This window comes from Oreochromis niloticus, linkage group LG22, assembly GCF_001858045.2.
Source record: "Oreochromis niloticus isolate F11D_XX linkage group LG22, O_niloticus_UMD_NMBU, whole genome shotgun sequence".
In the NCBI taxonomy this organism is placed as follows: domain Eukaryota; kingdom Metazoa; phylum Chordata; class Actinopteri; order Cichliformes; family Cichlidae; genus Oreochromis; species Oreochromis niloticus.
In genome coordinates, this window is record NC_031985.2 from 30,306,119 (window position 1) to 30,317,924 (window position 11,806).

At 43.8% G+C, this 11,806-nt stretch overlaps 1 protein-coding gene across 3 annotated transcripts; it reads right to left on the reverse strand.

The window, feature by feature from the left end:
- Positions 1-3,564: 3,564 nt before the first annotated feature.
- On the reverse strand, positions 3,565-11,596 carry e2f3 (E2F transcription factor 3). Of its 3 annotated transcripts, XR_003215748.1 has the most exons (8): positions 10,440-10,597; positions 9,952-10,053; positions 8,252-8,480; positions 7,956-8,087; positions 6,601-6,715; positions 6,303-6,483; positions 3,786-6,073; positions 3,565-3,660 (listed from the first exon to the last, which is right to left on the reverse strand). XR_003215748.1 is itself a non-coding variant. In XM_005450776.4 (7 exons), the coding sequence occupies exons 2-7, from the start codon at positions 9,998-10,000 to the stop codon at positions 5,802-5,804; spliced, it is 978 nt and encodes a 325-aa protein (XP_005450833.1). In that variant the 5' UTR covers positions 10,001-10,053; positions 11,191-11,596; the 3' UTR covers positions 3,565-5,801. The 3 variants fall into 3 exon arrangements, 2 of the variants coding, with proteins under 2 accessions (XP_005450833.1, XP_005450832.1); XM_005450776.4 differs by lacking the exon at positions 10,440-10,597 and adding an exon at positions 11,191-11,596 and having other exon boundaries at positions 3,565-6,073; XM_005450775.4 differs by having other exon boundaries at positions 3,565-6,073.
- Positions 11,597-11,806: the final 210 nt, after the last annotated feature.

Sequence of the window (11,806 nt, forward strand, 5' to 3'; positions counted from 1 at the left end):
GCTGCTTCATCCTGGCGTGTAGTTTGGGATCTTAAAAGCGCACACTGGGACTGTACCAAAGCAAAACAGCTGATCTCCCCACACCGTGGAAACATTTAGAAGTGGCTCAACTACATGGATTTAAAAGAAAACACACTGCTCAAAGAAATGAAAGAAAGATGGACTCTCCCCACCCGTCCATGTCTGTCACATGTGGTCAGTGTGAACCTGCTCTCATCTGTGAAAAGCACAGAGGGCCAGTGGTGGACCTGCTAATTCTTGTATTCTATGGCAAATGCCAATTGGGTGCTGGGCAGTGAGCACAGGCCCCATTAGAGTCCTCAGGCCCCCCTCATGAGGTCATTTTGTACCTCTGGCAGTGCTCGACCTGTTCCTCCTTAGTCAAAGGAGCAGATACAAGGCCTGCTGATGGGTTAAGGACCTTCTACGACCCTGTCCAGCTTTCCTGGAATCTCCGCCATGCTCTTGAGACTGTGCTGGGAGACACAGCAAACCTTCTGGCAGTGGCGCATACTGATGTGCCATCATGGAGGATTTGTATTACCTGTCCAACCTCTGTAGGGTCCAGGTATTACCTCATGCTACCAGTAGTGACACCGACCCAAGCTAAGTGCAAAACTAGTGACAATACAATGAAAACAGATGAGGTGGGGAATAATGTTAGTGGCCTCCACCTGTGAATCCTGTATTTGCAGTGTCTCATTGTTGCCCCTGTAATGCACCTGTTGTTAATTTCATTAACACCAAAGCAGCTGAAACTGATTAACAACCCCCTCTGCTACCTAACTGACCACATCAATATAAAGTTTAATTGACCTGATGCCGCTCTGATTAAAAAGTGTTCCCATAATTGTTTGAGCAGTGTATTAATGACTGCATATGAATAAAGCCTCAAAAGAAAACAACAGCAGATTTAATGGGAGTTATTCCACTCAAGGCCAGAAAAAAAAAAACAAATTTCAACTCTGAACTTCCCAGACGTCACAACCTTAAGCCAAAGGCACATTTTTAGAACATTTTTCTGCATGACCAACTTTGAGCATCGCTAACATGGATATATCAGTTTCAAAAGCAAAGCTCTCCCAGTTGATTGTCTGCGGTGCAGAGTAACAGAAACAAGCAATAGCGCCTTAGATCTTTTTTCTGCTTTCTGATAATTCACAGAGGAAAACTTGAAAACGTGCTTTTTGGGTAAACTTTAAACGATGATATCAACATGTGGGAGAGCTGGCTCATCAAAACAAGATCCATCTTCTGAAAGCTTACCTTTTTACCTTTTAATACCCAGCACACTTAAAATTATTAAAATAATTTTCCAATGTAGTGAAAATTTGAACAGCCACTAATTTGAAGCCTTCAATGTTTAATAAACTTTACTTAAGCACACTTTCTTATGTTTTTAAGTAGTCAGGGACAGTTCTCCAGGCTCCTTGAAGGACAATGAAAGCTCTTCTTGCTGCCTCTTGTTCCAGTCTCTGTTAAGATGATCCCATGTTGTTTCAATAATGCTGAGGCCCCGGCTGTGGGGAGGCCAGTCCATGACTGGGTTGTTTTTGTCTTTTCCACTCGAGGCATGTTTTTAGTGCAACATGAAACCAAATGCTTCCCTGATGGCACTGAATGGTGGATCACAATCCAACAGTAGTTTGACAAGATCTCAAACACCGCTGTCTGAAATGCAAGCCGAACTATAACAGAGCCTCCACTGTTTTACCCCTCTCCTGTTTCTGTCTGTATATATTGATTTGAAACAAATATTTCAAAATTGTTCTTCATTTCATTCGAACTGTTGCCACCCATTTTCAGTCTTGTAATTTGTAATCAGTTCTGTAATTTGCCATATCTCAGTCTTTTCTCTTCCCTTCCTTAAGAATAGCTTCTTGACAGCCACCCATCCACTGAGATCCTTTCTAATGAGGCTTCAGTGAACAGTAGACTGGATCAACTGAAGGGCCAGATCCATCTCTCAGGTCTTGTGTCAGCTTTTTTTTGACCTAGTAAATCTTTGGGAATCAGCTTGTTGGCACAAAAATCCTATTTTATGCCATAGACTCATTAAATCGGAACTAATTGTGTGTGTGTGTTTTTTTTTTTTTACAAGCTGCTTGTAACTGAGTGCCAAATGATGCAATTTCAAACTGGTTCTTTGCTAAGTTGTCTGTTATGTGGAGAAAACACCAGCTCATCTCTTGAGTTGGTGCTTATTTTTCCTCCCCCACACACACTTGAATGATTCATAGGTCAGTGTTACATGATCTAATTGATTAAGGCTTACGCTACAACTACACTACCACTTAAATCAAATACTCTGAAAACATTTAACAGGATTAGAGCAGGGGTGTCCAACTCCAGGCCTCAAGGGCCGGTGTCCTGCAGGTTTTAGATGTGTCCTTGATCCATAACAGCTGATTCAAATGGAAGTTCTCCAGAGGCCTGGGAATTTACTAATCATTTGATTCAGGTGTGTTGACCCAGGGTGAGATCTAAAACTTGCAGGACACCAGCTCTCGAGGCCTGGAGTTGGACACCGCTGCATTAAGCTGGGCAAACACTGTGCAATTTTTTCAGTCGCGTTATTCAGCTTCTGCTCAAACTGCATGATTGACTCGCAGGGGTTAGAAGGTCGTAGGTCACGATGCAGGGTCTCACAATATACGGCCCGATGCTCTGATGCGACCTGAGTGCTCACACTGTGCGTCCATAAAATGAAGGTTATAACAGAAGATCTGTCGCTCGCTCTCCCTCTCTGTCTTTCACTCACACAGACACGCACACACCACCATCAACTTTGCTAAATTGCTAATGAAAAACATTGACCAGGCAGCTGTGATTGAGCAGCAATGTCCATCCAACTCTTTTCACGGTTGTTGTGGTCGTGATGATTTTGTGAGGCCACATCGAAAAGGCTCGGATGAGCTTTCCAAAGTTCTACAAGTTGTGCCTCCATCGCTTGTGTCCAGATCACACGCTGCACTGCTTTCATTGCTGTGTTTGTGCCTGCGCAGTGTGAGAGGCTGCGGTGACACCCTCACGACGGCCGACAGGATTTCAAACAGGTTTGATTTTCTTACGACCAAGCGATTGATGATCGGGAGCTGGTCGTGAGGTGTTAATCGTTTCTCGTTACCCCACGTATACTACACGATGCACGACACACGATGAAGGCGAAACTCGGGCCGATCACCAAAACGGTCGCACGACTGAAAAATCGGCTCAAAATGAGCCAAAAATCGCAGCGTATGCCCAGCTTTAGAGGATCCAATGTTCATTTAAAGCTCTTTTTAATCTTGGTAGCTTTGCACGATTCAGACCTGTGTGTCTTCTACTTATACCGGATGCCTGTATTAAAACTTTCTTCTGACCCTTACAAACAGAAGCTCTGGACAGCAGTTGTGATCCACTCTCAGTGACATCATAGAGAGCCACGAGTTGGAAAAACTCTTAAACCTTAACATTCAGTGCTGTCTGAATATAAGGAAGAGCATAATGAGAGTAATTTAACGTGTACTCACTGAAAAGCAAAATGTAATTTAAAAATAACAGAAGACAGAATAGACTTGGGAATTAATAAGTAAATGAGCTCAAATTTATTCAAGTTTTGATACAATATTTAACAGAAATGAGAAGGAGACCCTCAGCAAAGGTCTTCTGGCTACAAAGCTGCATAAGAGGCACAGAATCAGTGGTAAAAAAGGCTCTCGAGTCAGAATGGATCTAACTGAACACAAAACTGATGAGAATACGTAAACAACAGTAAAAATAACATGAGGAAAAAAAAAACCAACCTGAAGTCTGCTTTAGTTCAGATCTTAGTGTCGAATTGTTAAAAACACTGAAGACAGCGTTTCTTTTCACAGCCTCCCGACTCTGCCAAGCAAACATAACACACATCGTGAAGAGACTAGCCCACTCTGTGGATTACAGAACACCAGATCTGAGTGCCAACAGTGGTTAGCCGTTCAATGCCTCGTAAATACAGCAGTTTAGCCACTTGAGCCGGGCGCTGTCCTAGTTTGATACTGACAACAAATGACAAGAATTCTGGTGAGCACTCGTGAGAGATGCTCAAGTGAGCATGAAAAGGGTTTAGTGTTACAGTCCTTTCATCAGCAGAAGCCCTTCATTCTCCAAGAACGATGACAAAACAGTTCACCCGAATGCAACGCGTTTGTTTTTAGTGGCGCTGAACACAACCTCGCTGAAGTGTGCGCCGTGAAAAAGGCACAATTTAAAATGTTCTGTAAACAAGAACGGGCTTTAAATGGAAGAGCCTCTCCTCGGTGCTTTTAGTGGTTCAGCGTGTCATCGTCAGACAATCCCACTCCTCTTAACAGCTAAGAGCGCGCACACAGGCCGCAGCGGTACCTGAGAAAGTGACCTGCTGAAATGTCTGGCATCATAATTAGTGTCACTTTAAACTGGCGATCAATATTAAAGCAAAGCTCTGGTACACATCAAACTCTGGACAACACTGTAAATACTAGAGCCCGACAGATATCAGCCGATATCAGCATTTCTAATGGCGCATCAAAGTTGAAAAGTGGAAAGAAGACAAATCTGTAGAGCATATTTTCAGTGTTGATGTTGCAAAATTTTCGTTCACCAGAGAACACACCTCTGTGACTTCTCAGTAAGCAACACCTGTTTGTTACACCACAGACAACAAGCAGCTGATTTGAGCAGATCCAGTTAGAGTGCTTTTAAACTACATGTGCCAAATCTTACGGAAATGTGGTTATACTAAATATTGCTGCTTATATGTCGGATTTTTAAATTGCCGAATGTCAGTTTAGGTCTTAATAATCCTACATCAGTGGAGCTCTAGTAAATACTGTGTATGAATCAGCCTTTAACTTCTGAAATTGCACCGGGTGTAAAAGCTACTCGAACCCTGAGAAAAGCCAACACGGGCTTAAACGCACACTGTGCTATGAGGCGTTCAGTTTAAGTAGGACAGAGTGATGCACTGTTACAGCACATCAGTAAACCCTAACAGTTATTGGCCATAGCCTAACCAATCAACATTCACCTGTTACTTTGTTATGTCATCACAAACAGCTTCGTAGTCAAAATCTTTATTCCGTCACGCCGAGCCGCAAACTCAGTCTTAAACCGCACATCGAGACGATTCAAATGACCTCGATGCAATACGATAAATCTGAGGGCAAAGAGAGCACCGTGCCTGGACTGACACCGATAAATCGCCCTGACTTAAGGTATCCGAAATGAAAAACCTGGATCAGAGAAGGCCAAATAATGGACAGGTTTGTATATACCCATCACAGCAAGGTAATACAACACCAGCTGTAACTAATAAGACACAAATCTGCGTTAGTGTCTCCAACGAGTCCAGTGAATCGGTAATAAAGCACAACAATGTTCATCAAACAGTTGTGTACGAATGCCATCTGCAGCTGTTTGTCTTCACAGAGCTCCAACACAAGCAGCAAGAGTCTAATGACTGACTTTGGACAGACTTCTAAACCTTTGGTGTACGTCACCTCTCCAGACCAGTTCACAGTGTCCGTATAACTGACAAAGCTCTGGGTTCAAATCAGAGTCCTTCTTGTTGACACTGAAATACTGACATTATGGAGAAGAGCTGTCAAACAGGCCTCAAAAACAGAAACAAAATGCCTCAGAGCGTGTGTCAGCTGCAGTCCAAAGGAGAAGAAAGGGAGGCCTGGATGGCAATGGAATTACATGGAAGTCTCCTTCACTAGTTTGGCTCCTTCAACTAGTTTATTGGATCCCGTTGATATCCCGTTTACATGGAAATTCCATTTATTCCTTCACATTGTTCAGAGAAGCGGAATATCCAGAGGCAACTGGTCCAAGTCAACAGACGAGAAGAGGTCAGTGATGCCCTCCCCGTCAGCCACGCTCACAACGCACCCTTCCTCATTGTGAGAGAAAGCCACGGGGGGAGTGAGAGCAACAAAACTGCACTCAGAGGGGGGCTGGAGGGAGGTGAGAGTGGAGGGCATAGGAGAAACGGGGGATGAGCGCTGCTGTGTCGGCTCAGACTGAAGCTTGGAGAGACTATCAATTCCACAACTGCTGTTAGCGTTTTCTGGAATGACATGGGAGTGTGAATGAGGAGACACCGGTGAGGAAGAAAGTGATCAAAATCACCCAAAAATCTCAAACCAGAGTTGGAGCTGGGCACGGTACTGTTCAAGGCTCCTGTGACAGCAAAGCAGTTATGGGGATGCGTCGTTTCCTCATCCTCTGTTGCACCAGAGCGCTCTTTGCCTAATCTATGTGAGCCAGACGACAGGACGCTCAAATACAAGACTCACCTCTGGAAGACTGAGCGAAGGCCGCGAAGGGTAAATCGAGCATGGAGTCGCTGTCATTTAAACGACTTCCACTGCCCTCGTCAGCAGCTGAATAACCTGTGGCTTCGATAGGGAGGGGCTCATCGGAGCAGATGAACACATCAATGGGCCCCTGAGTGCTGCTGAGGTGGATCTGCAGGCTCTGAGCATTGAGAAAGCAGACATGTGGATTTTGATTAACGACTCAAAAACAGCAGCAGTTCCACTAGAGAACAGAAATGACTCTAATAACGTTACACCTCGTCCGACTGACATGTACCTCATGTGGGTGTGGCACTACGAGTTGAGTCTCTGCGGGGGCTTTGATCACGATCACAGTCTCATCTTTCAGAGCAGGAATCCTATAGATATCCTTGTAAGTCAAATAGGCGTATGTGAGCCACAAAGTCAAGGAAGACAACATAAACAACAGACTGGTGTTTGTTTGCCGCTGGAGCTTAGAGTTCAACTGATTCCAAAACGCATGCACGTGTCGCAGCAGCAGTGTGGTTTCACCTACATTGTGTCAGCTTTTCGAATCATAACTGTACGACTGCAGGACACTGCATGCTCACACTGCAACAGTTTCTTTATCACAAGGTAGACCTGTTCTCTTTACACTAATGTGAGCCACAATTCATAAAACAAACACCCCCCCAAAAAAATCACTATAGACTCCTTAGGAAAGTGTTTTTTCCCCCTGCCACAGGAGAAGCAGATTTATCCCACTTGGGCTTCAATTTTCCTTTTAGCCAAGCCGGCAATTAAATACATTTGTGATGACACAGCAATCAAATGTGATCAAGTGGCAAAATTCACATATTTGTTGCCAACTACAAACATCAAAACTCACATTAACTACTGGCCACAATGTCACTGATGTAAAACAGACATTCCCTAACAAATATGACACAGCTGCTGCAGGTGGGATTTAACTACAAAATGACCCGCAGGCTCTTTAACACAGGCACGGTGCAATCAGTCCGTCTGCGGTTATGAATTGGATGGCAGTTATTTTCAAACCTGCAGTTGGTCCGAGCCGATCTGCAATTGCTGGGAGACTAACTGCCCTCCCACCAGGGAACCAATCACCCTGTAATTGCAAACGGACGTTGTGGACCAGCTGGTTGCTGCAACTACTTGGAATCGGCCATCAAATTTGATTTAAAAGAAAAATAAATAAAAAATTTAACGCAATCACCAGACAACCACTGCTTTTTATTAACCACAAGGAGGCTGTGTTCCAAGACATTACTGATAATTAATTCCAGGTATTGTTTGTACTTTGAAAGCAAGTATTTTTCCTTGACTGGAACAAATAAATTATTCCTCCTTTATGCCAACAGCACACACACCACTACAGTAGAGACCGTCTCTGGTCAGCCATTATTAAACATTGACAGTTTACAAAGAAAGAAATGTACCTCTAGTGCCACCTGCATGTCTCATGGAGTCAATGCAGTTTGAAAGGCAGACATACTGAGACTTTGAGAACACCTCAGAGCTCCTGGTGCTGTTACTTTAACTGCAAACACTAATAGTTCTATCCTAGTAGTTTTACCCATTAAACCTGCCTTCAGAGTATTTCCTGGGTGACAATACAGAGTGAAATGAAGCTGAACAGACAAAGGATATCTGTGACTGTGGCAGTCCTCACACAGCTCATGAATCTGCTCCGTACAGCTTTGGATCAGCTGGTCCAGCTTCCTCTCCTTCTCGCCGAGAGCCTTCAGCTCAGGATGATAGTCTTCATTCAGTTGTCCGCCCCTGTGCACAAGCATTCAAAAAGACCCGGGTCAACAGCGAAACAAGCAACACTTAAGATATCCAATCTGCATTAGGAGCAGAAAAAGCCCCCTTGCCCTTCTAAAAATACATTTATGCATAAGATGGGTCTACGGTTGTTACTTACTGGCTCAGTTTATACTTACCACCACTGGATGTGGTTTTTAGACTTCTTTTTGATGAGCTGGATCCCTTCGAGGACGTTTGTGATATCATAGATGCGCCTCTTAGAGGCGCCAAGTTCCCGACACACTACGTTTAAATCCAAAACCCCATCGGTGGAGCACCTCAGGAGCTCTGCAAACTTCCGGGTCAAGAAACCCAGTGACGTATCGAAGCGCGACCTCTCCCGCTTGCGCATTAGGGAACCGAGACCTGGAGGATAAACAGAAGGGTGGAGACTGAGATTTTTTCTTGCGGTAATGGCTGCACCTTGAGTGTGTCTCTTAACCCCCCCTTTTCCTTAATTACCTACTCGGATCAACTCGGCATGGTTTGCCGTGATTTTCAGGATTTTCCATTAGGTTATAGTATCTGGTACTGTAGCTGTTGCCTCCAGGGGCAGGAATTGCCATAAGGTTGGCTGGTGCTTGTGTGTCTGTGTGTGAAGGTCTGTCAGAACTTTCTCTCAACAAGATAGTTTTACATGCATGTAGCTAAGATTACAGATGAGGCCGAGTTCAAAGATGGGCAGCGTCTGACTGCTCAGTTAGTGAATAAGGCTGCCATTCATGACCCAAAAACTTCAAAATGTTAATCCTTGTGATATTCATCAAGTCCCCCAAACTGTATCTGTCACTGACTCATTCAAGGATGAAGATGATGCCAATTTTGAGTTTAAGTTTTATACCAGCACAGTTCTGCAGTACACCAATGACACAACTGTCTAACAGGTGATATGACCAAAAACCTTCCAGTCCTTTCTTGTACACTAGACCTACAGGACATCTCATTCTAAATCCATAGGCTTTAAGATGAATCTGGTGGCCCTTTGCATTTATAGCAGCTTCTACTGTTCTGGGAAGACTTGCTACAAGATTTAGTGTGTGTGGGAATTTTTGCCCCGCTGATCCAGCGGGGTACTTATGAGGTCAAACGCTGATGTTGGAATTAGAAAGTCTGACTTGCTGTTGCAGTCCTAGAGTCCAGTGAATACTTTACACCACTCTGTCTGATGCAAGCCACACATCACCAAGCACAGGAGAACCATGAAGCTCCTGATGCACACTTTTTGTCCTGATGTTAATGCCAGAGGACCTTTGAAACTCTGCAGTTACTTAGTCAGCCTAGCTTGGCAATGACTTTTTCACAGTGTGTACTTTAGCACGTTGTCATTCTGCTCTGCAAGAGTGCATGCTCTGACACTTCAAGGCTGAGTTACTAAATACTTCTGCTTGCAATAAAACCACTTACAGCTGACCATTGAATATTTAGGAGAGGACCAAGTTCATGAACAGACTTTCTGCAACAGTGAAGTCCTATTATAGTACTAAGCTCTTGAAATAACCCAGTCTTTCACAAATGTTTGCAAAGGCAGACTGCATGACTGAGTGCTTGATTTTATACACCTGTGGCCATGGGATTAAATCAAACACCTCAACTGAGTGATTAAGCAGTGTGGCCCAGTTAGTCCATTTTTGAAGGAGAAGCACATCAAAGTATTCGACACCATTAACTTAAGTTTTTGCTACACACGCTACTGGAACAAAATATCACCCATTAACTATGCTCTCCTGTAAACTGTAAAGCTGCGTCCGAGAGGTTTTATCCATTTCTTCCTTGGAATGGGCATGTTTTTCCATCTGATAATCCAGAGCACAAGTTTTTATACATCACACAGCCTTACTGGTTTCTCCGGTGTTTGTCAGATGGACCTCTGGCAGCACTGCCTCCATTCTGGAGGTCTTGGGCGGGTCACCGTCTTCCAGCTCCAGCTTTATTCTTTTGCCTGAAAATATTTAAGACAACTTGCTTGATATTGCAATGTCATGCAATTTGGGATGCGTTTTCCCCTAATTTGTCTCAGGGCTGCCATTTTTGCAGTAATATAAACTTGTCACTAGCCCACTGCCTTTTACTTGAGAACCATGTAATTGTACGATGTGAGCACGTCTCTGCATAAACTAGTAAACTCATGTTGCCTTCGCGGACTAATTGCTTTAGTTATTTCAGGCTGTCACTTATTACTTCGCAATTGGGGCAGAAGCTAGCTTCCCTCATCAGTGTGTGTGTGTAAGCTAACAGTAGGAACACTCCCCATCCCCCGCCCATGCTCAGCATGCAGCAGTTGTTTTGCAGCAATGATAAACAGCACCCCGTTACCGGGCTCCTTACCAATGTTTCCTCACACAAACTCGACGGCTGAAGTGTGCAGTCAGATTACACGGCACCCGAAGCCCGACATTTACACAAGTCCCCGACCATGGGCGAAGGTAAAACAAGCGTAAAGCTACCGGAAATACGCAAAAGTTCGCGAACGGTCACAGTCCACCCTTCTAAATAAAATCATACTCACGCGAGTTTAAAAGTTGAACTTCTTCAATTAAAATATGACATCGTTGTGAAAATAGCATTAAACCTAAAGTATGAAATGATCCATTATAGCTAGTGAATGTTATATTAACTATTAATGCAAACTTTTTAAATTCTATATTGTGCCGTGTTTTTAACCAGTTTTAAGAAAATCTGTAAAATAAATAATAAAAACAGCAGAAACTAAACAATAAACATTACATTTTATACCAAATCTTACCATCTACAGTTTTTTTTTTTTTTTTTTTACTACTGTTGATCATTTTAGACGTTATACTCTGATTTTTATACAAGTACACCTATGCAACTTTCAAACTAAATACTTTTTCGGACAAGCCTTTATTCTGAAAGGGTACTTCCTGGCTAACTAGCACGCGGCTGACCGATAATAACCTTAACTGATAAACCACCAAGTATTTAAGTCTGTCGCTGCTTGCGTGCCCACATCAGCTGCGAAACCGCACTTCGTTTCTGAATTATAAACGGCCGTAACAAATATAAGCCCTCGGGCTGTTTCGAGCTTCACTGTCCCCTGGTCTCTGGTGCTGCCTACCTCCAAGAACTCCACTTTCACAGCGATTCCCCACACAGAGGGGCCCGACCTATTAGGGTCCACGCAGCCTCTGTACACTCCTGTTGGGCTCTCCAAGAACAAGAAACCAGCTTTTCTTTTACCGTCAAGCAGAAACAGTCACTCTGCTATCTTATAATCATTTCTACTGAGCATCCTGACGGGGTTTTAAAGGGCTGTGTTTCAAGCTGTTAGCTGGAAACACAGTTTTCCCGGTATGGTTTTAAACCAGATTTTCACGAGACAGGATATTGGCTATGCACGTTAGTGGTGGGCGGGTCGATCCAAATATCGATTGTATCGATACCAAGTCGGCATCGGATCGATACTAGCCTGGTGAGATCGATTCTTTACTTTAAGTTCTGCTCTTGTTTGCAGTGCTGTGCTTTCGGCAAAGATGAAACAGCCAGGTCGCCGGACTCGCCGCTCCTGTGTCAGCGCAGAACAGGCACACTTTGCTTCCCCTCCCCCCTGGTGTTTGGGTGTTGCGCTGTCACGTGACGCGACTTAGACGCTTTGGGGGTTGTTTCGTTGTTTACATATTCATTATATTTTCACCATTTGTATTATAGTTTCTCAACAGTACTTGTTTTAATTT